Source organism: Tiliqua scincoides, chromosome 4, assembly GCF_035046505.1.
Source record: "Tiliqua scincoides isolate rTilSci1 chromosome 4, rTilSci1.hap2, whole genome shotgun sequence".
Taxonomy (NCBI): Eukaryota; Metazoa; Chordata; class Lepidosauria; order Squamata; family Scincidae; genus Tiliqua; species Tiliqua scincoides.
Genome location: NC_089824.1, coordinates 27,934,228 through 27,959,079, shown reverse-complemented (window position 1 = coordinate 27,959,079; position 24,852 = coordinate 27,934,228). Strand labels below are relative to the sequence as shown.

The 24,852-nt window shown below is 44.5% G+C and overlaps 1 protein-coding gene across 1 annotated transcript in view; it reads left to right on the top strand.

The window, feature by feature from the left end:
- Positions 1 to 3,129: 3,129 nt before the first annotated feature.
- Positions 3,130 to 24,852, top strand: part of LOC136648280 (neural-cadherin-like) — a 66,087-nt gene continuing 44,364 nt past the window's right edge. Inside the window, exons 1-6 of the mRNA XM_066624396.1 lie at positions 3,130 to 4,141; positions 16,644 to 16,838; positions 18,966 to 19,191; positions 19,765 to 19,969; positions 21,680 to 21,791; positions 23,811 to 24,060. Coding sequence (XP_066480493.1) covers positions 3,130 to 4,141; positions 16,644 to 16,838; positions 18,966 to 19,191; positions 19,765 to 19,969; positions 21,680 to 21,791; positions 23,811 to 24,060 — 2,000 coding nt within the window. The remainder of the gene's footprint in view (positions 4,142 to 16,643; positions 16,839 to 18,965; positions 19,192 to 19,764; positions 19,970 to 21,679; positions 21,792 to 23,810; positions 24,061 to 24,852) is intronic.

Genomic DNA, 24,852 nt, shown 5'->3' with positions numbered 1-24,852 from the left:
ATGCATCCCTGTCTAAGACGGTGGAGAACTGATGCCAATCAGCCCGGACAATGGTGTGTTTTCAAATGGGCAGTGGCTGCTGCTCTATCCCACAGGGCCAAGGAAGCAGCCAGAGGTCTTTCAGAGGAACATCAATTCCCCTATCCTATGTTGGGCCCCAGCAACCCCTATGGGCCCACTTGGATCTGCACTAGCAACTTAGCTGGCACAGAACTGAGGGGACCCATATAGGCCTGGGAGGGGGGAATAAGATTCAGTGGCAGCCTCCACTGCTGTCCTCACCCCCTCCCAGGCTTGAACTGCCCCCTGCCAAGTTTCACCCCCTCAGCCCTGGAACGCCTCCCTAAAGCTCTGCAGGATACAGCCAGTGGCTCCTGGCTGTCGTCCCACTGGTGTGGAGGCCCAGCACTAACTGGCACCGGCCTCCCTGTTGGCACCTTCTGGCTGCTATCACAGACATGCTGTGACAGCCATTGCCCGGGCAGTGTGAAAAAGACTAGCACAGCCCAGCAATAGGATCGGGTCCTGAGCGTCACAAAACTTGCAAATACAGGCTGGGATTTTTTTTACTTCTGGAAGAAAAGAGAAACAGATTCTTCTTCCTAAGACCAGAACTTGGTATCCTCTATGATCACAGAAACAACTAATCCGCACAGCACTAAACTGAAATGAATGGCCACACTAAGTTAGCTTTTGAAAGGCTTAGACAAGTTCACAGCAGGTGCTGGAGTTGAATAGTGAAGAACCACTACAATTGTGCCTTGCTTGTGAAGTTTCCCACAAGCTTGTTGCACTTAAGGCCCAATCCTGTGGGGTCCATAGTGCTGGTACTGAGCTCCAGTGCCAGTGCTAGGTGTCGTAAGCTTAGATTAGCTAAGCTATACTTTATCTTGGCAGCCCCATGATTTTGTGAAAATTTTGCATGTTTTGATAAAAGACAAGGCTATACCATGTACAGCACTGAAGCTTGCACTTCAGCTGTTGGTTTTTAATTGCTGGACAGGGCTCCTGGCAAGGGAGATGGAATCCCGATAGACTATAGTGACCCCCCCTCCCCATCCCTGCGCTGCTGCACTACCTGGAAACTAGGTGGACAAAGGCTGGGAAAGGTTCACTTCTTCCGCTTCATCCAGCCAGGTCTCCATGATACACACCAGCATTCTCACCCAGGATTGTTGTTGGCATCCTTCAGTCTCGGAAGACTATGGTGTCACGCTCTGAATGGCGGTTCTGGAACAGAGTGTCCTCTCCAGTGCGCGAAGCCTGGGTAAAGTAGGTATGGAGGATAGGCTGTTACCCATGCAGCAAATCCCCCCTCTCCACGTCGCTGAAATGGTCCAATGGAAAGGCAGAGACCAATACGGTTGGTTCCAGCGACGTCACAGGAGTTGCCAGAACGTGACTGTGTTCAGCCATGAACTGCCTCAGGGACTCCGGCTCCAGATTTTGCCTCAAGGTTGACTCCTGAAGCCTTTTCCATAACTGGATGTAGCCACAAGGCAGTGGAGGTTTGGGATCAGAGTTTTCCTTCTCTCAGATGAGCTGCCTTCCCAGGCTGATGAGTCCCATCTACCCGGTGGCTGTTTAGTCGCCTCTTACGACAAGTACAGCCAAACTGAGGATTAAATTGTGGATAAAACAGGTTTTAAAAATTAACATCTACAGTTATTCCCTGCAACAAAACTAAGTACACATACATGCATGTAGATGTACTGGTGCGTGTGCAAGGTATGCTATCTATATTGAAAAAGTCATAATCTTCCAATGCCTTCTCTATGCTCTTGTCGGTCATGTATCTGAGAGACTGTTTAGGTTAGCAAATGTTGTCAAAGTGTATAGATCAATAGTCATCCTATGATTAATCTTCCCTTTGGCACAGGGTTAATGACATTTTGCCACCTACAAATTTAACCCCTAGGAAATACCAAACAACATCAATATTTCCTGCCACTCAATTTACATATAGTCCAAATACATTTTTGTGTTTGCTGTAAAAGTAATATGGACGATGCCTTTGGAATATTTTGAATCACATCTTGTATAAAATAAGATTAAAGAATAGGGACTTTTTTTGCCTACTTATGTTTGTGCCACAATAAATCTGCATCTTTATAAATAAAAATAGTCTTGTGACACTTTAAAGACTCAGGGCACAAGCCTACACATGTCTACTCAGAAGTAAGCATTGTGCTATATGGAGATTCCCTCCAGGAAAGTGTGTACAGGATTGCAGCTTCAGTTTTATTGTGATGCAAGCATAAGTAAACCAAACAATGCATCTGTACAATTTAAAAGTGCCACAAGTTTCCCATTTTTTGCACTTAAAATATAATTCCTAGATGGAAAAAAAAAAAAAACTGGTACAGTAGATTGCAAGGCTTGAAACCTATATTTTGACAACCTAAATTTTGCCTAATATTGCATATACACAACAGGGACCAAATATGTGCACCTGTAGGCGGGGCAGAAATGGGTTAAACTGAGGCATAACATTTATTATAAGGTTAGGGGTCCTTTCCTTGTATGATTTTGGATGCCAATGTACAATTTGAATACATATTTGGAAACTTATATTGAGGAAGGTCTGGAGTGATTATTTTCAGAATATCAGCTTACAGAGATGGAGTAGGAATTTTGTGGAGTGCATTGGGTGTGATTGTGTGTGTGCGTGCGTGCGTGCGTGCGTGTGTGTGTGTGTGTGTGTAGAATTGTGTCATGTATTTTGTTACCTTAAAACTCAATCATTTTTAGTAGTAAAATACATTTGCACACTAATAGATTCTCTTTGGAAACTCTGCCATCCGCCCTGATGAGAAGAGACAGTTATTGAATCCAGAGAACTGGGCACTCCTGGTTTTCGCCTGGGCACGCACGCTGACCCTGCGCGGTGCAATGAACACAGGCTGGGGCTCCAATCCTGGGAGTAAGCCGCATAGACTATAACGGGACTGACTTCTAAGTAGACACGCACAGGCGTGGGCTCTGGGGGGACTGCGGAGGACCGCCCGGCTGTGGGCGGCTCTTCCCTCCCATTGGCGGCCTCCAGAGGGGCGCGCCCAGCCCCTCCACGTGGGAGTGTGGCGCGGAGTCCCCGACGGCAGAGGCGCGGAGGGCTGCGCTGCCGGCAGGATGAGGGGCGCTGCGCGGCTGGGGCTGGCCTGCCTGGGGCTGCTGCTGGTCGGCCTGCGCGGCTCCCCGGACGGCTCCCCGACGGGGCGCGGCTCGGCGGGCGCGCTGCGCTTCGAGGGGCGGGTACCCGAGAACAGCCCCGCGGGGACGCGCGTGCGGGGGCTGCGGGTGCCGCTGCGGAGGCTGCTGCCGGGCGGGGGCCCGCGGGGCGCGTGGGCGCTGGAGGGCGAGGGCGCGGCGCTGTTCGCGCTGCGGCCGCTGGCGGGGCTGCTGCTGCTGCGCACCGCGGCGCGCCTGGACAGGGAGAGCTGCGCGCGCTACAGCCTGGCACTGCGGGGGCCCCCCGGGGCGCGGACGGCGCTGCTGCGCCTGCGGGTGCTGGACCGCAACGACCACCGGCCGCGCTTCCCGCCCGGCCCGGCGCCGCCGCTGCAGGTGGACGAGCTGGCGCCGCTGGGCGCGGAGGTGGCGCGGCTGCGCGCCCTGGACGGCGACGAGGGCGCCAACGCGCGCCTCACCTACCGCGCCTGGCCGGCGGGGGCTCGCAGCCTCTTCGTGGTGCCGCGCAGCGGGCAGGTGCTCGCCGTGGGCTCCCTGCTGGGCCTGCGCCGCCTGCGCCTCTGGGTCGCCGCCCAGGACCACGGCCGGCCCCGGCCCCTGCGCAGCCCCACCCGGCGCCTCGAGGTGGCCGTGCGCAGGCGGCGCCGCGCGCAGGAGGAGCAGGGCGCCCCCTCCCCGCGCAGGGCCCGCTCCCTCCCGCGGAGCGCCGGCAGCCCCGTCTACAGGGTGCGCGTCCCGCTCGGCGCGCCCCCCGGGGAGCCCATCTTCACCGTCCCGGACACGCGCTACCAGGACGCCGGCGGCAGCTGGTTCGAGCCGCGCGCCCCGACGGCCGCGGGCGCCTTCCCCGTCGAGCTGGACAGGGGCTCCGGGCGGCTCTACCTCGGCCGGCCGCTGGAGCGCGGGGGCCGGACGGAGCTGGCGGTCAGGGTGCACCGCCTCGACGGCCACGGTAAGGCTCCTCTGCCTGCAGCCCTGGGAGGAAGCCCTGGACTCTGAGGGGAGCTGCTTGAGGCTGCGCTCTTTCCTGGGAGTAAGCCCCATGGGCTAGAATGGGAGTTACTTCTGAGTAAACAGGCATAGCATTGGGCTGTAAGGCCGCAGTCCTATCCACATTCTCCTGAAGGTCAACCCCATTGTCTATAATGAGACTTACTACTGAGTAGGCATGCATAAGATTGAGCTCTTATCCTAAAGGAGGATAGGCTGCAATCCTATCCACACTTTCCTGGGAGGAAGCCCCATGGACTCTAATGGGAGTTAACTTCTTATTAGATATGCTGAGGATTGGGCATGTGAAGGTGTGAGTGCCTCTGAGCATGTGCAGAGCCGATGGGGGGAGGAGTCGCTGCTGCCTACACAGCTCTCCCCTCAGGGTGACCAGATGTCATGACTGCAAAAGAGGACCAGGCACCCAAAATGTAGGACATCCAGGAAAAATGTGGGACATGACTAAGTTAAAAACACTCATATATGGATTTCATGGGATTAATTTAAACACTATGTTATTATTACATTCAAAACTATATTACATATAATTTATATATTTTATATTTACACAATATATTTATATAACTTATTATTACAAGAAAGCTAATCACTACCTGCAGGGGCCCCTTTCACAGAGAAAAGGAGTACATATAAGTTCTTTTCCAGGACAAAAGGCTAAAAAAGAAGACATGTTCTGGGTGAAGAGAACAAGAGGCCTGGTCACTCTGTTCTCCCCAGGTTTCAAGGCTTGAATGTAGTCTGTGGAAGGCTCTGCTGCAAGACATGATGATGGCCAATCCAGGGTCTCGTGTTCGGATGTTGTGGTTTCCCCTCAGAGCACTTCAGCCTGAGAAATAACAGGCAGCTCAGGTGTAGTTTCATACATGTGACAATAGCACAGGCTATTTTGTTGCATACAGTGCTGTAGCTAGAGGGGGTGTGAAGCACTAAGTTTTGCAGGGAGTCCCACCACAGCATGTAAGGGGCCCCTGCCCCTCCCTTTCAGACTCTTCAAAGCCTCTGTTTTGTCCCCCCTCCTGGAATGGCTCTGAAGGGAAGGGGCTCCGCACACTGTGGTGGGTTCCCTGCAAAACTTAGTGCTTTGCACCCTCTCTAGCTACACCACTGCTTGCATGTATTGTACACCAGAGGGGAAGCTACAATCAGCTGTACATGGGCACAGTGAAATGCATAAATGTGTGATTTTCCAAGATGACAGGCTGTGTGCAAGATGTGTTTTATTTCTTGCATAAAAGCATTTTCCATTTAAGAAAATAAAAACAGCATGCCACAACTCTTTCAAAATCATCTTGGTATATTGTGAATAAAGATGAACCTGTGCAGTTTGCCACATGTGTCTGCATAGCTTGCAACTTAGTCTGAGTTTTTTTTTTTAAAGAACTCCTCTTTCTGCAGCTTTTGGTGGCATATGGGAAATATGGATTGAGGTTCAAGTTGGCAAGTGTGGAAACAGGCACAGGACTCCATAGAACTGACCCAATTGCATTAGCAACCCTCCCAATTTATCTCTTGGATTGACAATATTGGGGCACACACATGCTAGTAAAGTAGCATGCAGTGCGAGAGCATCTTCAGTCCCATTGTAAAGAATCCTGAGGTGTACTTTTTAAGTGTCTCTTAACTTACTTTGGTTTCATGCTGGTGAGAGGTTGCTTGACTGAATTAAGAACCATTCAGTGTGAACATGAAAACACATTGAGCCTAAATTCTGTGCCTTCCCAGTCCTCAGGAAGCAATTTTTATTACTCTTGATTGTTTTTATGCTTCTTGTTTAATTGATTCCTGGCTTCCATTTGGTCCTGAGTGACAGATACATGTGACTTCAGTCATATTTTGCAACTTAGTTGCGTGGCAGGTTCCCCTTCTGGAAAGATTTCAACAGCATGGTGATACAATGTCTTGAGGACTGGTGCAAACATTCACAAGCAAACTTGAGAAGTCTTGAAGCGTACCTCAACCTGTGCTTTCCATTATCATTGATCAGCAATGTGTAGGAGGAAGAATCTGTTCCAAACAGAGGAGGACTGTTGTTTGCTTGAAATTAGCCATTTCCCTTTGTACAAGTTCTTCATTCTTGGGTTGGGGTACTTTATAAAGTACAATGATAATATCTGCAGAGCAGCCAAATGTTTCTCTTTTGGCCCAGTGCTTGTATGTATTGCTTATGATTATTCTTCTTGCTGTATTATAGAAACTGGGCACAGAATTGAGCATCCTGAGACTCTTTCCAGCTTCTTAATTTTTCTTTTAAAAAGCAGGCTACTAGTCCCCAAGAATGCAACAATGGACTTGGATGATGCCTAATATATGAGGGCCAAATTAGATGTTACATTGTGACTGGACATTTTACTATGCTTGCTTCCCGTCCCCCATAACAACTACCTGGGGAGGGGATTTAGTTCAGGAATGGGAGGAGGAAGGAGAGGCTGTAATTTTTTGTCCCTGCTGTGATTCTGATCTAGATTGGATCCCTTGCTGCTGCTGTTTGCTTCAGGAAGAAAGTTCCCTTTGGTGTAATTTGGAGCTTTCCCCCTTGGGCAAATGGCAGCCATGGGGTGGGAGTGAGGGAACTCCTGGAGCTGGTTCAGGATCATAACGGGAACAAAAATTTCCAAATTGCAGCCACTAGAAATTCTATGGTGCCCTTAGATATTTGAAAGTGACACAAGGTGACATATGTTGACAGTGTGTATTCAGTCACAGAAATAATGTTACAGTCATGAAGATTGAAATCATCTAGGGAAACTTTCACCATTGTTTCAAATACAAATTATTAAAAATATCTGTATGCTGCTTTTCAGAAACAACAAAAGAATTCATTAAATGATTTACATAGCAAAATAACAGAGAAGATGGTTCCTTGTCCCAAAGCAAGACTTCCCGTCCCAGATTTTACTTATCAAATCAGTTGCAGTCTTGTCCTCCGTTCAGAGAAGTCTCCAACACACTTTTTTTGTGTGGAGGGAAAGAGTCCTCTTTTTGCTATTTGAATACTGTACAGTTTCTGTTGTACCATAGTCTCCCGAGACTGAAGGCTGGTCAATGACTGTTCCTGCATAGTTTTTTTAGAGGTGTGAATTGCAAGCTACATATTTAGGTATCCAGGATAAGTGTTTAGGTTTGTATTTATCCCAAATGATAAATTCCATTACAAACTGTCATTGAGGCAAGACTTTTGTACAGGTATGTTCTAACTAACCTAACAAGTAACTGAACTATATTAATGGCAATGGGGAGTGATGCTGTGTGTTAACTAATAAAGCAGATGCTACATCCAGTGCATTGTTTTTCTTTGATGATCTTTACAGTCATCCTCTTAACAAAGGAGTATTCTGTGTCCTCTTGTGCCCAATAATGTATTGACAAAACAAAGGCCTCCGGGTAGAGATAATTTCAGTGAACATGTAGGACAAGGTCATAGTTGTGTTTCTTCTAGGGCAGCTGTCCAAAATTAAGTTGAAACTGTATAACTTCGGAATAAGCATACTGCAGTATGATTCTTTGGCCTGTGGAATTAAATAACTCATACACTGGTGTGTCCAGAATAGCCTGCAGGTGTACCTTAGGAGTTTGGGGCACAATGGTTGAAAATAGCTGCTGCATTGTAGTCCAGTCTTCACAGCCCCTGCTTGCAATGGGAGTGGAGGGAGAATGAAAGAATATCATTTGTAATGTTGCAGTCTGATTCTGCCCATATAATTTTGCCCATACCTCCATGGCTTCCTAGGCCCCTGTCTCTGAAGACAGACACATGTTGCTACCCGAATTTTGTGTGAATGCAAAGACTTTCAGCTCTTATCCACTCAGGCAGAGAGCAAGGGAAGTCCTAAACATTCCAGAAATTAGGGGGTGTAAGTAACTCATCTCAATCTCTTTGCATGGTTTCATCTTCCTCTCTGCCTTTGCGCATCCCATGTAATTGTGTCACAGATGGTTAGCTATAAAAAAACTCACCCATGGTGAGAGGCACTTCCTTTAGAATAGGTTATTGCCTTACCAAGATGGTGGTTGTGAGTTTCTGAGGGGGAAGCTGCTGGTGGGGCACATGCACTGTACTGGGCTGCCTTAAACTGGCAGTACCCCTTGATCAGGGTGCCAGAGATGTGTTCACAATCTTCACCCTAGTCACCACTGATGTAATGTGTCCCTCTATGGGTTTTGCTAGGGGAGATAAAAGGAGACTTAGAGATGGCAGAGAAATTAAATGAGTTCTTTGCATCTGTCTTCACGGCAGAAGACCTCGGGCAGATACCGCTGCCCGAACGGCCCCTCCTAACCGAGGAGTTAAGTCAGATAGAGGTTAAAAGAGAAGATGTTTCAGACCTCATTGATAAATTAAAGATCAATAAGTCACCGGGCCCTGATGGCATACACCCAAGGGTTATTAAGGAATTGAAGAATGAAGTTGCAGATCTCTTGACTAAGGTATGCAACTTGTCCCTCAAAACGGCCATGGTGCCAGAAGATTGGAGGATAGCAAATGTCACGCCTATTTTTAAAAAGGGAAAGAGGGGGGACCCGGGAAACTATAGGCCGGTCAGCCTAACATCCATACCGGGTAAGATGGTGGAATGCCTCATCAAAGATAGGATCTCAAAACACATAGACGAACAGGCCTTGCTGAGGGAGAGTCAGCATGGCTTCTGTAAGGGTAAGTCTTGCCTCACAAACCTTATAGAATTCTTTGAAAAGGTCAACAGGCATGTGGATGCGGGAGAACCCATGGACATTATATATCTGGACTTTCAGAAGGCGTTTGACACGGTCCCTCACCAAAGGCTACTGAAAAAACTCCACAGTCAGGGAATTAGAGGACAGGTCCTCTCGTGGATTGAGAACTGGTTGGAGGCCAGGAAGCAGAGAGTGGGTGTCAATGGGCAATTTTCACAATGGAGAGAGGTGAAAAGCGGTGTGCCCCAAGGATCTGTCCTGGGACCGGTGCTTTTCAACCTCTTCATAAATGACCTGGAGACAGGGTTGAGCAGTGAAGTGGCTAAGTTTGCAGACGACACCAAACTTTTCCGAGTGGTAAAGACCAGAAGTGATTGTGAGGAGCTCCAGAAGGATCTCTCCAGACTGGCAGAATGGGCAGCAAAATGGCAGATGCGCTTCAATGTCAGTAAGTGTAAAGTCATGCACATTGGGGCAAAAAATCAAAACTTTAGATATAGGCTGATGGGTTCTGAGCTGTCTGTGACAGATCAGGAGAGAGATCTTGGGGTGGTGGTGGACAGGTCGATGAAAGTGTCGACCCAATGTGCGGCGGCAGTGAAGAAGGCCAATTCTATGCTTGGGATCATTAGGAAGGGTATTGAGAACAAAACGGCTAATATTATAATGCCGTTGTACAAATCGATGGTAAGGCCACACCTGGAGTATTGTGTCCAGTTCTGGTCGCCGCATCTCAAAAAAGACATAGTGGAAATGGAAAAGGTGCAAAAGAGAGCGACTAAGCTGATTACGGGGCTGGGGCACCTTCCTTATGAGGAAAGGCTACGGCGTTTGGGCCTCTTCAGCCTAGAAAAGAGACGCTTGAGGGGGGACATGATTGAGACATACAAAATTATGCAGGGGATGGACAGAGTGGATAGGGAGATGCTCTTTACACTCTCACATAATACCAGAACCAGGGGACATCCACTAAAATTGAGTGTTGGGCGGGTTAGGACAGACAAAAGAAAATATTTCTTTACTCAGCGCGTGGTCAGTCTGTGGAACTCCTTGCCACAGGATGTGGTGCTGGCGTCTAGCCTAGACGCCTTTAAAAGGGGATTGGACGAGTTTCTGGAGGAAAAATCCATTATGGGGTACAAGCCATGATGTGTATGCGCAACCTCCTGATTTTAGGAATGGGTTAAGTCAGAATGCCAGATGTAGGGGAGAGCACCAGGACGAGGTCTCTTGTTATTTGGTGTGCTCCCTGGGGCATTTGGTGGGCCGCTGTGAGATACAGGAAGCTGGACTAGATGGGCCTATGGCCTGATCCAGTGGGGCTGTTCTTATGTTCTTATGTAAATTAATTGTCTAAGGCTTCCAAGTACATGTGTACTTGATGAAGCTGAAATGAGTACCTTCTTCAGACATGATTGTATGAAGTGCCATTTACTCTTATCTCCTGTACTCTGTCAGTTGCTTACATGACCCTCTGCCAGTTTTTCATCCATAATTACAACCCCCCTAAATTTTAGTTATTGAAGTTTGAATGCAATCTTAATACAGTACTCATTTTCTAACTGATAAAGTGTATCCTTAAAAAACTGATGGGGTACCTTGGCAATTTTGGCACCTTGTCAGTGTGCCATGAGATAACAAGGTTGAAAATTGCTCAGTTAAATAAACAGACCTCTTAGGACCCAATCCTATCGAATTTTCCAGTGCCAGTGCAGCCATGCCAACGGGGTGTGTGCTGCATCTTTTGGTGGGGAAGCAGTCACAGAAACCTCAATGTAAGGGAACATTTGTTCCCTTACCTCGGGGCTGCATTGCAGCTGTATCAGTGCTGGAAAGTTGGATAGGATTGGGCCCTGTATCTCACTAAAAGGGGGAAAGTCTTTCTTCTGCAACAGTTGAGAACCAACAAATGTTTCTCCCTGTGAATATTAGGAAAAAGAAGAGTAATGCCAGGAGTGTTGGTTTGAACAGTGCTGTGGTGCTGTTCTCATCCTGTGTGCATTTCAAAATGAACTGGGCAAGAGCCTTGGTTTTAGGTCTGTATAAACTTCTGTTTAGGCCTGTATAAACGTGGAACTGACATTTCAGAACACCCAATTGTTTAATGCACAAAAGTTGTCTAGGCCTCCTTGACTTTTGCAATCTTATTAAGTGTATAGGAGAGCCAATTAGCATTTAGTCTACATATTGAAAGGGAAGAAAAACACAAAATCTTCTAATTCCCAGGACCACAGCTTCTTGCTGACCCAATTGCTTTCATACTCTTCTTGCATAAATCCTTTCTTTGTTTTCTTTGCCTTGATCTTGCTGAGGCTCCTGGTGTTTGCTCTGCTGGAGAGACAAAGCTGCCATAAGCTCCATGTTGTACTCTTTTGCTGCTTTTAGAAAAAAATGAATTGTTCTTTTGTGAGGGTTTGAGGATTCATCCTGTAGTAGTGCTTGTCAGCTCGAGGACATCAGCTCCTAGGACATTGGCATCTTTCTCAGCAAAATGAGAAGCTAAAGGCAAAGGCATATAGGCCAATTATCCTTGGGGTTCTGTATAACAAACTACATTATTTTTAAATGTATTCTCCACTGATACATTTCACAGAGTGCTGAGAGTGACCAACAGTGTATTATGTATAATAAAAAACAAAACATTGAACCATTAATGCTTCACAAAAACTAGAGGAGGAGAAGCAGCAGTAGAGCAGAAATGTAAAATTTGTTCAGCAACTTTGAGAGGATGTATACAAGGCATCCCAACAAAATGCATACACTATTCTTACATTTTATCACTATTTTCACATATACTGTAATACACCACATATACTGCATAAGGTGTACACAGAAGCAGTTGCTTGACCCAGTTAATTAATTGATGAATTATTACACCAAGTGCTCAAAATGTCCACCATTGGCATCCATACAACACTAATATAGTTGACAAATGCCTTTCTAGACTTTGCTGCTTATCCTACCCTCTGAAAGTCTTTGAAGACAGATAAGCTTTGCAGTGCGACATGCTGACTTCTGAACCTTGAACCAAAAGATGACTGGACTAGGAAGAACTGTGGAAAGACTGAGGGCCCAATCCTATCTAATTTTCCAGGGCCAAGGCAGCCATGCCACTGGGGTGTGTACTGCATCCTTTGGTGGGGAGGCAGTCACAGAGGCCTGTTGAGGAGGGAGTAGCTCCTTATCTGGTTGAGAAGCGGAATGCAGCTTCAAGGACACAGCCCACAACATAAAGAGTATACAGACACGAGGAAATCCATCACCACTTCAGTTCTATATTTACAAATTTACAACAATGGTAGCAGCATAGCAAAGAGAAGACAGCAAATTACGTAACACACACAGCCACCAACAACCCACACACGAGGGCTCTCACAGTCTTTCTTATAATGCTCTGCATGAATCAGGATGGGTGGTGTCTCCTCCTCCTGCCATACCCTGTCTTCCGATGCATGACTCATCTCTTTGATTGCATCAGCTAGTCCACTTTACACCTGAGTCTTGGTGACTCAGCACTTCATATACAGTAGGCCCTGCCTTATTCAGGCCTGCAAATTTCACCTGGGTTATGTTCTAACCCTGACAAGGCATCCTCAATGTTAGGGAATATTTGTTCCCTGACCTCCAGGGTGCATTGCAGCTATGCTGGTGCTGGAATGTTGGATAGGACTGGGCCCAGAGACAACTCTCTTGCACCTTAAGATGGAGCAAGCAGGCTAAAGCCCAAATCCTAACCCACTTTCCAGCACTGCCATACCTGTGCCAATGGGACATGTGCAGCATCCTGCAGTTGGGCAGCATTCATGGTGGCCTCCTCAAAGTAAGGGAATATTGTTCCCTTACCTTGGAGCTTCATTGCCCTTATGTCTGTGCTGAAAAGTGAGTTAGGATAGCACCCTAAGTTGCTCAAAGTGTGCAATACGTGTGTTTGTACATTCCAAACTTGCAGCAAATGTTTGTGTTCATTGTACTGTATTTCATCTTGGGGCAAATTGTGGCAGAAAGGTGGTCTGTGCATTTAATTAATCAGTTCACTGGCCTGCTTGTTTAACCCCAGTTGTTACATGGATGGAAAAGTTGCTCCTTAGGTCAGTGGTGTGGCTTTACAACCAGAAGAATCCAGGCTTAGTTCTTGGCATCTCCACATCTACCATGTGTCATGTGGGGTTTAATTGTCAGGTATTGGACCTGGGAAAAATGTCTGCCTGAGATCTTGGAAAGCTGTTGCAAAGTTGGACCAGACAGTACTAGGTTGGATGGATCAGTGGTTTGACATGATGTCAGAAAAGCTTCATGAATTGAAGTGTTTGTTAACTTTAACAACTGAAGAATAATGGTGGAGCAAAAGGTGTTATCTGTGGTATTTGCTTTTGGTTTTCATTGCTTATCTCTACCTGAGCAAACGCTCCAGAACAAGAAGCATTTCAAAGGCTAACTCTACCCAGGTGAAGTCAAAGTGTGAAATAAATTACACTGGCAGCCCAATCCTAACTTGCGAAGGAACAGGCAGGCCAGCGGGCCTACGCTGTACCCAGTGCAAGTTTGGGGCCAAAAGCAGCACAGTTCGAAACAAGGGGAATCACTTCCACTTACTCTGTGTCACGCTACAGCAGCCCCAATAGGTCTAACTGGAACTGAACCACCTCTGGAGGTGGCTGGTCCACATCGCCTGGGAATGGGGATCAGAATCTGGCATAACTGCCGGGTCCTGGCCCCGCCTCCCTCCTCCCCACACCCCCCCAGACCCTTGCGCTGGCTGAGTTTGGCTGGCGCAACTCACCCGTCCTCTGGGGCCCACGGCAGCATGGGGAGGCCAGCGCACATCTGTGTGATGACCTAATTCTCTTCAAAGTGGGCCAAAAGTGCTTGATCGCACTTTTGCGACACTCCTGGGCCAGTGCAAGGGACTTGCGCCAGCCCAACTCCCCCTTAGGATTGTTCCCTGGGTGTATTAACCAGGGAATATGGGCTTTTGTCTCAGGTGACGATTTGGTTTAAAGACCCTGCTGTGTTCATAGTCAGATTGCTTTCTTCTAGTGACTGATTAGTATTGACAGATGGCTTGGCTGTGCCTTCAAGCCATTTGTGTCAATGGAACAAAATAAAACATGACCGTATTGATCCAGTGTTAGCAATGCATTTGCGTGTCTGCTCTTTTTTGTCAGGAAAAGGACTGAGTGCCAGCAAAACCAGATGCAGGGGAAGTTTCTTCTCCCTTAGATGTGGCACTCTTCTGCAATGTGCAACCTGCACAAACATACGCACTGGCCCTGTTAGGAGCAGAGGAACTACTTCTGAATGGAAGGAAAGACGACGAGAATGACAACTCCAAAACTTTCAAGATGAAAGTTTTGCTTTAAGTTTTGCTTAAAGTTTTGCTAATGGGTCAAGCTTGCTTAACCCGTTTTTGTCTGGCCCACAGGTGTACGCATTTGGTCCTTGTAGTGTATATGTAATGTTGAGCAGAAATGGCTTAAGTCATTTCTGCCCAACGTTGCATATATGCAGCAGGGATTTAATGGGTACTTCTGTGGGCTGGGAAGAAATGGGTTAACTATGCCTTCTTTTAGCCTTAGTTTTCCCTTCTGTGTTTGCAGTGGAACTATTAACGATTTGCCTTGCTGAATTTTTATAGATTATCTAGATGAGGATTGTAAGGCATTTGGTGCACTAAACATCCTACAGAAAATGATGGGAAATCTCCTTCTTTCAGTATTCAAAACCAAATTATGCTTCAAGCAACCTGTATTTTTTTTTTTTTTAGTGTGAAGAGTAAACCTGATTACAGTCTCGCATATGTTACTGTTTGTGTTTTCTTGGCCAGGTTTTGGAGCACAGTGGTTTGTGAAAGCTCAAGTTGAAACACAACCCCACTAGTATTGATTCTGATAGCTCTTATCCTCTGGCTGTGGAGTGACCTATGTGTAATTCGTGGGGTGATCTCAGTGAGTGGTTTCTGACTAGCTGTTATCAGGCAACGAAAGCAATCCACTCACTCAAGTATTTTTTGATTTGAGGGACTGGACAAAGTTTGGGATATTCATATAGCACCTTTCTCTCAGAGCTCTCAGCTACCCATTTTCCCTTCAGTAGCTAACTAGATATTATGGTAATTATATAATTAATGATAATTAATTGCAGTCTTTGAAATGGTAGCAAAGGGTATAAACTAGGGATGGGCAAATGGAGTTGTGGCGAGTGAGAAGGGGGTGCTGAACCTTTCCCCTGTTTTGTTATTGCCATCTGAAAATAATGCCTCTTGCTGCAAAAACAAGATGTATGTCAATGTGACATACAGTATGTACTGATCAAATCTGAGCTGTTGGTGATGAACTGGAAAAGAGATCCTAGGGACGAGTTGGGTAGCTCAATAAAAGTATTAGTCGAGTGTGAGGCAATTGCCAAGAAGGCCATTTCTATCCTAGGGATCATTAGGAAAGGGATTGAAAATAAGACTGCTAAGATTATAATGCCTCTATCTAAATATGTAGTGTGGCCGCATTTGGAATACTGTGTGTGGTTCTGGTTCCCATGCCTCAAGAAGGGTGTTGAAGAGCTGGGAAAAGGTACAAAAGAGGGCAGCCAAAATGATCAGAGAGCTGAAACTCCTTGCAAGGAAAAGCTACTTTGGGGGTCTTTTCCCCTTGGCAAAAGGGGAGAGTTGTGGTCAAGACATCAAATTATGCATGGTGCGGCCCAGTGATTCTTACACATTTAGCACTGGGACCCACTTTTTAGAATGAGAATCTCTCAGGACCAACCGGAAGTGATGTCATGACTAGAAGTGACATCAGGCAGGAAAATTTTTAACTATCCTGGGATGCAATCCTACTCACACTTACCCAAAGGTAAGTCCTATTAAATACCATTGTTAAAAGAATATACAAAGTAGCTTGTTAAAAGTACAAGTTTGTAACATTTCCCCAAATGCAGTTACATACCATGGTAGCGTCAAGTCTAATATATTAAAAATAAAATATTGAAATGAATAGGGAACCACCTGAACTTGGCTCATGACCCACCTAGTGGGTTCCGACCCACAGTTTGAAAAACACTGGTGTGGACTGAGTGGTTAGAGAGATTTTCTTCCTTTCTCCCAATGCTAGGACCAGGGTATCCAATGAAACAGATTGTCAGGAGGTTCAGGGCAGATGAAAGGAAGTACTTTGCACAATGCATAATTAACTTGTGAAATTCATTACCACAAGTAGCCACATGGTGGCTACTACTGTAGATGGTTTTAAAAGGGGATTGGACAAATTCATGATGGGTGGGTCTGTCAGTGGCTACTGATGGCTGTGTTCTGGTTCAGTGGCACTGTGCTCCTGAATGCCAGTTGCAGGACTGCAGTGGTGGGAGAAAAGTGTGTCTTTTCCTCCTACTTGTGGGCTACTGGCTGGGCCATGGTGGGAAATGGCATGTTGGCCTTGAGATTGTCCTTTGACCTGTCGAGCAGGACTTTTCTTATGTTCTGAAATCTTTCAGTCTCAGAGTCTCACCAAGGATAAAGCAGCCGAGAAGGTTGCAGGGAAGTAGATTTCAAGAGGAAAATGTGGATAGGTCCAGCAGCCCCTTCCTCAATTCCTTCTAGAATTGCTTCCCCTCTGTCATATGTTCTAAAACAGATCTGCTTTGGTCACTAGATAGGCCTCACAAATGAAATTCAGGAGCCATATGTTCTTGATTTAAAAATGACTTGAAATTGGTTCCCTAAGCACCAAATTTTGTTACTGAAGTTTTTAAAAGCTTATTTTTTTTTTGGTCCTTTACAGAGAGTGACTGGTATTTGTGCCATGTGGTGATTGTTGCTGTGGAAGAGGAGCCCATATCTTGGGAAATGTACCCATATCCCTATTTGGCACGTGTTGACCCTGATGCCCGAGCAGGCACATTAGTCTATCAGCTTGTTGCCCATTACTGTCACAGCGAGAATACCAGTGTTGGGATATCATATGCCCTGATTGCAGGTAAGCTGGTGTTTGCATTCGTTTGATGGTTCTAAGTAATGCTGCTTCTTTTAGTGTGAAAGTCATTTTTGCTCTCCCAGAAGTTGAGTGCTTCATTCTAAAGGTCAGTGAAATGACAATAGTTGGACTATGATGTATTCTATCATAAGTGAATGTAGCACTAATCAGTTTAAGAGATAAGCATCTCCTTTCAGAGGTCTAGAGCTCTGTGTTATAATTCAGATACATTCTTCCCCTGTTATCCATATGTTCGCAATACAGACTTTCATGTATACGTATCGCAAATGTTAAGACCTTGCTTCTTTATCCATACCAAGATTTTCAGTTGCATGTGGTTGTGTGAGACACACTGCCTGATGGGGAGCGTGTCCCCATGCTCAGTTTTGTACTGGCTTTTAAGGCACATGCATTACATGTTCTCTTTTACCTGTTTTTTTTTGCTGTGTCAGTAGCATTCTACAGTTTCCCTCACCACCACTAATGCATTCTCCTGCTTCTCATTCTTCCTCTTCCAACTAATAGTCACTTTGTTAATTCAGGTAGAACATTTTATTGACTCTGTGATTTGCTATATATTCTAATTTATCATGTCACACAACATTTTCCTTATGGTATTAGGCCCCTGCTAGATTATTCTTTACTTAATCTTAAAAAAAAGTCTTTGTTAAGTTGCTTTGAGTAGGTATCTTTTGTAGAAACATGACTAATTTTAATTAGCCACCTTGGGCATCTTCTTTGGCAGAGGAAAGGCAGGGTAGAAATCTTCTATAAACAAATTAATAGTAATAGCAATAGTATAAGGATTCCTTTGCACCATAGGAGTGCACCCACCCTGACCCATCTCCCACTCTCAAACAGTTTCCTGCTTGCAATTCTGGACTTAGACTGAAACTTCAACATCCCCCAAAACTTTATTCTTTCTCTATGACTTTTTTTTGTTTGCCCCCATATCCCAAAATCCATGCCTCTTTTACTCGTTGTGTTCTCACCACTCCAAGCCTTTGCCAAAGTTCTGAGCTACTTGCAAATGCGGATTTTGGAAGCAGATTCAGTTGGGCACTAAAAGAAGGTAGATAATGCAAAGTATATATGTTGGAAGAAAGTAATGCAAGTTAAATACATTGGAAACATGTTCCAGAGGGGTAGCCATGTTAATTTGTAGCAGCAAAAGCAACAAAAAAAAAAAAACTCAATTGGCATGCACTTAATTGAAGCACAGATGCCAGTTTCCTTTGCTGAATGCCAGGTTCCTTTTTTAGATTGTGAGCCCTTTGGGGACAGGGAGCCATTAGTTATTTGATTTTTCTCTATAAACCACTTTGTGAACTTTTTGTTGAAAAGCGGTATATAAGTACTGTTGTTGTTGTTGTTGTTGTTGATAGCAGCAGCAGCAGCAGCAGCAGCAGCAGCAGCGGCAGCAACAGCAAAGGGGATTTTAATTCAAATTGGCATAGAGAGTGGTTCCCAAACTCCTACAGGGGAGTTGGAACCAGGTAAATCTTTGTGTGGGCATGGAGGTGACAGTGCTGCTGCAATCCTGCACCACCGGGAGTAAGAGGCTTTAAAACTTACCTGGACGGCAGCGCTAGCCTTCAGCAGGGTCTGGGGGGCTTGCAGTCCCCTCTGAGGGCCTCCACTCTGTTGTAAACAGTGCTTATCTCCAATCAGAAGTAACTTCTGGTTTTCGTGCAAACTGGGAGAAGCTTCTGATTGGCGATAAGTGCTATTTACAGCAGCATGGAGGCCTGCAGAGGGGTCTGCAAGCCCGGACCCTGCAGAAGTGTATGCATAGTTCTAGCTCTGGTTCAGAAATAGATCTCTGTGTAGAATTATGGTTCCAGTGTGGTCTTGCAAAGACTGAACTGCTTCTGTTCTGTCTAGCAACACTGCCTGTTGCACATGCTATAGCTGTTTGCTTTTGGCAACAAGAACATTACCTGGCAAAAGCATATTATAGGATTCATTATGGTGCTGAAGAAGAAGTGGTAAAAGAAAAAAAAACTGGTAATGAGAAAAAGTTTTGTGGCTGGAATGGCAGGAGCAAGGAGTGATGATGAAACATCAGTGAGATGGTGAACCTAATAGTGAAAACCCTTTCATAATTTTTTTCCAACCTTCATTCCACAGGTGGTGAAGAACGATTTGATATTGATATGGGCACAGGAGTCGTATTGACAACCGGCTTGCCTTTAGCTTTGAACCAGGAATATGTGATCACTGTGCTGGCCATTGATGAATATGGCAACAAAAGTCCCTACGCTTTCGTCTCCATCTTGGCTGGTTCCAGGCCTCCTCAATTCACTAACATGACCTATAATGTATTTGTTCCAGAAAATATCCCAGCAGGTGAAATGTGAGTTAAAAATACATAATATACAGCACCCCTAATATCCAGTATAGATACCAAAACATACCAAAGAAAGTCTGCACTGTAAAATCAAAATACAGTCATACTTTCCATAATGTGATATAGTGACAGCTGTTCTAACCAATGGGTCAGTACATTCTAGGCCAGTCGGCATCTTTTAGATGGGCAGTGTCTCCAATAGCGCTGTTTCATGTGGAACTTGCCTTTCAGGGCATATATCCTCCGCATTTTCAAGGTATTGCTGTATGTTTTCAACTCATACGTGTTGCTAGACTGCTGCATCATACTCTGTGTGGCTGCCCTTGGCAACTGCTTGAAAACGTCATCTGGTGCCTGCCAAATGTAGGGATCTGTTGCCTGTGGTGCATGGGCTGAAACCTCATTTCATGAATCAATTTTAACCTAAAAGTAAAATGTGGGTGGGGTAAGGTAAGTGAGGAAAAATTTTCTAAAGACTATGTTATGACTAGTATTTCGGGAAGTACCAGTTCACATCTTCTGTCATTTGTTTCTACCCAAAATAAATAAATTGTCTTGTGGTTAATCTCTCCTTTCCAGAGTGGCTGTTGTTGAAGCAGTTTCTTTCCAGAGCCAACCTCTCTGTTACACTCTGCTGATGAATCCCAGTGGCCTATTCAGGATGGACCAAGAGACTGGAGAGTTAAGTTTGACTCATCCAGTGGACTACGAGAGTGAACATCGCCTCTACCATTTTTTAGTAAAAGCCTTGGAAACTGAGAGCTTGCTCAGCAGTGTGACCGAGGTAGAGTGAAGATTTTTCTTTTCTGTGCATAATGCCCTATTGGTGACAATATGGAGTAAGTATATAGGCCCTTCTGCATATAGAGCAAGTCCTCTTCTACTGAGCCTTCCCAAAGTGTGCTGCACATATTAAGACCTTTGCATGGAGGCTGCTTCAAAATCAGTCCACCAGGGACATCTCCAGATGTCTTGGTGTAAAGTCAAAATGTTCCCTTGGCCTGATACAAAAAGCATATTAAGTTTTTTAAAAGATAGCAAGTTATTAGTTAATGCTGTTCAAAATGTATCCTCTGATGAGGCACTCTTAGGAGCAAGCTGTTGCTTATTTATGCAGGGGATGCCTAGAGTGGATAGAGGGATGCTCTTTTCCCTCTTACACAACATCAGAACTAGGGGACATTTACTGAGATTGAGTGTTGGGAGAGTTAGAACAGACAAACGAAAATATTTCTTTAACCAGCATGTAATTGGTCTGTGGAACCCCTTGCTGCAGGTTGTGGTGATGGCATCTGGCCTAGATGCCTTTAAAAGGAGATTGTACAGATTTGTGGAGGAAAACTCCATCACAAGATACAAGCCATGATGGGAATGTATAGTCTGAGATTAGCTGTTAGCTTATCATGATGGCCAGGTAGGAATTTTTTTTCTGTCACCTGAGTTGGCTGTGGATTTTTTCACAGCTGAGTTGGCTGTAGTTTTTTCACCTGAGCTGTAGCTGTAGCTGTAGCTGAGCTGTAGCTGAGTTCACCTGTAGCTGAGTTGGTGAAGTTTTTTCACCTACCCCAGACCGGTGAGGGAGGGAAGGTTTCATGCTTTAAAAATTGGTCACTTGTGTTTAATAAAGTATCACACGTTAAATCCCAGTGCAGTATGGTAGTCTTTGTTGGTGGGTGGAAGAGTAAATAGAATTCCAGATGCCAGGGCAGCAAGATGCAGGTTTTTTGTGGTCTTGTGTGTTCCCAGAGGCATCTGGTAGGCCACCGTGAGATACAGGAAGGTGGACTAGATGGATCCTGGCAGGGCTCTTGTTATGTTCATATGTTGGTCTTTGGATGTGTGTGTATGTTTTATTTTGTCGCTAAACAGTAGTTGCAGAGAGATTGAGTGGGCTTTAACTTTTCATCCCTGACATGGTCTTGATCCAGTTTGTGTCCCCTATGGATAGTGTTTAGCAAACAAACAAACAAACAGACAAACAAACAAACAAAACTAAACAAATGGTATTGGGGGGGCTTGCAGTAACTTCAGAGGGCATCTTCAGCAGGAACATGGCATAGAAGTAAAAGAGTTATGAACTCCACTGCTTCAGATTGGATCAGGTCCTTGCAAGGCTACTATTGTTGTCTTAGGCTTTACGTGAAATTGACGCATTTAACATCTTGTCTTGTTTGAATGTAAGGTCCTGGTTAAAATAATTGCAGTGCTAGTGATTGTTGAACAACATAAAATGTTGTACATGACATTTAGAACACCTGCCGCATAGAAGTACTGGAACATATAAAAGGACATCTGTTGGTGTTAATTTTTAATAATGAGCCTACAGCTTGGCCTTCATCATTTTGTGCTTAATATGCAAAAGGACATGTGTGGTACACAGGGAGTATGTTTCTGAAATAAACTACATTTGTTTTAAAAGCACCGTGTGTTCAGTTACAGGAAATCAGTCAGGGTCCTCTGTTTCTTTTCACTTCATGTGGTTTTTCCCATGCAGGTCATCATTCATATCACAGATGAAAATGACTGCTCTCCAGAATTCCAGCAATCTATTTATAATCAAGAAAATGTTCTTGAATCTATCCCAGTAGGAACATTTTTACTGCAAGGTAAATATATTTTCTGCCCATTGTTGTGTGTGGCCACAAGGAGAATCTGTGGTCTGGTTTAGACAAATGCTAGTTCACTGAACTACGGTTTCACATGTTGTGCACACCCAGAAACTGGTTTCACTGTTGGTCCCAAACCAGGACTCAAAACTACATGGTTAAATCACATTTAAACCATAGATCTTGGGTTTGGTCAGTACATGGAGCTGGTTACCAAACAAGGATTCCTCTAACACAGCTCTGCTGTAGGGAAAAAGGGAAGCAGACAGTGTGTAGGTGTGATACTCTTTTTTGGAGGGGGTGTCTCATGTTCACAGTCCATCACACTGTGGTTTATTAAATTGTCTGAGCTGTTACTCTCAAGCAGTTTCCATTCCTTAAAAGAGATATTTAAAGATTTCTGTTCCTTAAAGGACTGTTCAAGAGCAGCTTCTAGTAGATTGTGCCATGTATGTATTCACCAACATTTCAAGGTGAATTTGGAAGTCCATCTTTGGGGGGAGGGGATGTCCAGCTGGAATTGGAATAGAAGCCTAATAAAGCCAGTTCAGTTTCTCAGTATGTTCATGATTCTGTAAATTCCATTGGTGTTGTCTCCTTGATACACATTATTAAAAAAAAAAAAAGAAGAGACTTCTAGTTTAGCCTAAAAATTGTTGTCTTGAGTGGCATCTCCTGGCAAAATGAAGGTCTTTACTGATTACTTTGCAGTGGTGTAAAACAAATATTTCTGTAAAGAACACATCTACATATCACAAGATTTCATTCTGGAAGCTTATTATTCCTCCCACCTCCAACTATTATACTTTGATTATAATCATTATACTTTGCTTTGTATTTATTCTGTTGTTGCACGATGAACAAAGTGATCATTCTTGACCTGTTTCCCCCCCAATTCCTTAAATGACTGCCCACTGTTTGCGAGTAACATCTGCTTAATTGCATTGGACATTTTGACAGAGTGTTTACTCTTAAGATTAAAGCCCTTCTGATCAGTGTTTTCAGACTGTCTTTAGGGATGTTGCGAAGCATCTCTCTTTGGTGTTAAAAACAGCTCAGAACAGTAGGCAGGATAAGCTCTTTTTCTTAAGATCATGTTTGACTCTGTAGTGCAAACATCAGCTCTTTGATAGATTGAATCTAGCAGGCACCGAACAGATTGTTTCTTCAGAATATCATGTGTGCAAATGAAACTTAAAGAGGGTGCAGCATGATTTTAGAAGACAGACCAAATGTTAAAAGTTGAGGTTGCACTAGGTTCTTGCAACTCCTAGTGGGTGAACTTAGCTCTGAAATTTACGTATCAAGAAGTTGAATGCTGGTTCAGTCTTTAGTTCAAAAGAACTAAATGAAGCCGCAGCAACGCTATTGGTTCCCAATTAAATGTGGCTTATGTATGCAGGACTGTCCTGTTCTTCATTGTGCTCCTTCGATGCCATAAGACAGCATTCAAAAATCTTGCCTTTTTCTGTTTCTGGAAGTTGAGCCAATGATCTTTCCCTTTCCCCATGCTTAAGATTTACTGCTGACCTATAAAAAAATTTTTATGTTAAAGATTATTTATTTTTGTCCATCCTTTATCTTATTTTTTAAAAAACCTGAAACTTTTCTAAAAGACTTGCAGAACAACTCCAGAAGTGGTGGGAGTGGAGTGAGGGAGCAAGTATCTTATTGATAGCACAGGCACCAACCAGTCAGCACTGTGCACAGGCAGTTTCTGCTTTAAACTTGCAGAATGTTTTTCCAGTATTTGGACATTTGTAGGTTTAAATTCAACACAACGAGACCACTTTCTAACTTGCTTCACTTCTGTATAAATATTGCATCACTAAACAATTAATTCTTGAGTATTGTTTCTGCTTGGTGATTGTCATATTGTTGCAGAAATGTCTTTAGGTATTCAGATAGTCTTTTATTAATGATGAAACCTGTATTTAATCAGAGTCGACTAGTGTTGTAGGCAATATTGCACCCTGGCTTTTTATGGTTTTTCTTCTTTCTAAATGCTCCTGGTTTCAGTTCTTGCAACAGACTGTGACTCCGGCTCCAATTCCGAGATCGTCTATTTCATTCAAAGTGCAGAATTTTCCATCACACCCGAGGGTGCCATCAGTTCCAATCAGCGACTTAACTTTGAGCGATCAAATCACATGTATGAATTTGTGGTCATTGCCGTAGATAAAGGGTATCCTCCTCGGACAGGGACTGCATCTGTGCGCATTCGCATGGCAAATGTGAATGACGAAGCCCCAGTGTTTTCCAAACCTGTGTAAGCAGAACTTCAACCTTGTCATTGGTCTCCACTTCATACTAATTCTGAAGTGCTAACTAGACTTATGTCAGAATGTTTGAAATGGTACATAGCTCTCTGTCAGTCAAAACAGGAAGGAAACCAACTCAGATTCAGTGGCATTATCAGAAAACATATCTGAAGACTCCAGGTGAAAATTTCATTAAATAGACTACAGATGTTGCATGTGTATCTAGGTACATGGCATTTGAGAGACAGGAAAGTGTTCTGTGTGGTCTGTGTATATGCAGATGGATGACACAATATACTCTGTATTTTTTGAGACAGTTCTAGTCATGCTGTGCATTATTGAATACATAAAACTGACCATGGCATGATTATGTAGTGGCCGGATCAATTGTAGTTATAAACCATGCAGTATATCTGGTCTCCTAGGTACTGACTACTGCATCTTATTTAATGCATGATAAAAACAAGCATTACCTGCTAGACTCCTGTAGTAAGTCTGAGAGCTGTTTATTGAAAATTTTTTCCCTTTCATCTCTCAATGCTAAAAAGGAAATTATGTTTAATGTTAAAGGAGCTTTCTTTTTGGTATTAATATTTTCCTTGCTTCTGGCACTTACTTGGAGAAGATACACAACTGATTTCAGTATCATAGTCTACAATAATATAAGCCAACGTTCTCTCTTCACTGTGTACGGTTGCAATCCTATATCCGAGTACACTCTTGCCTGGGAATAGGTTCCTTTGAACTCAGAAGAACTTACAGTACTTCTGAGTATTTATGTGTAGGATTCCCACTATAAG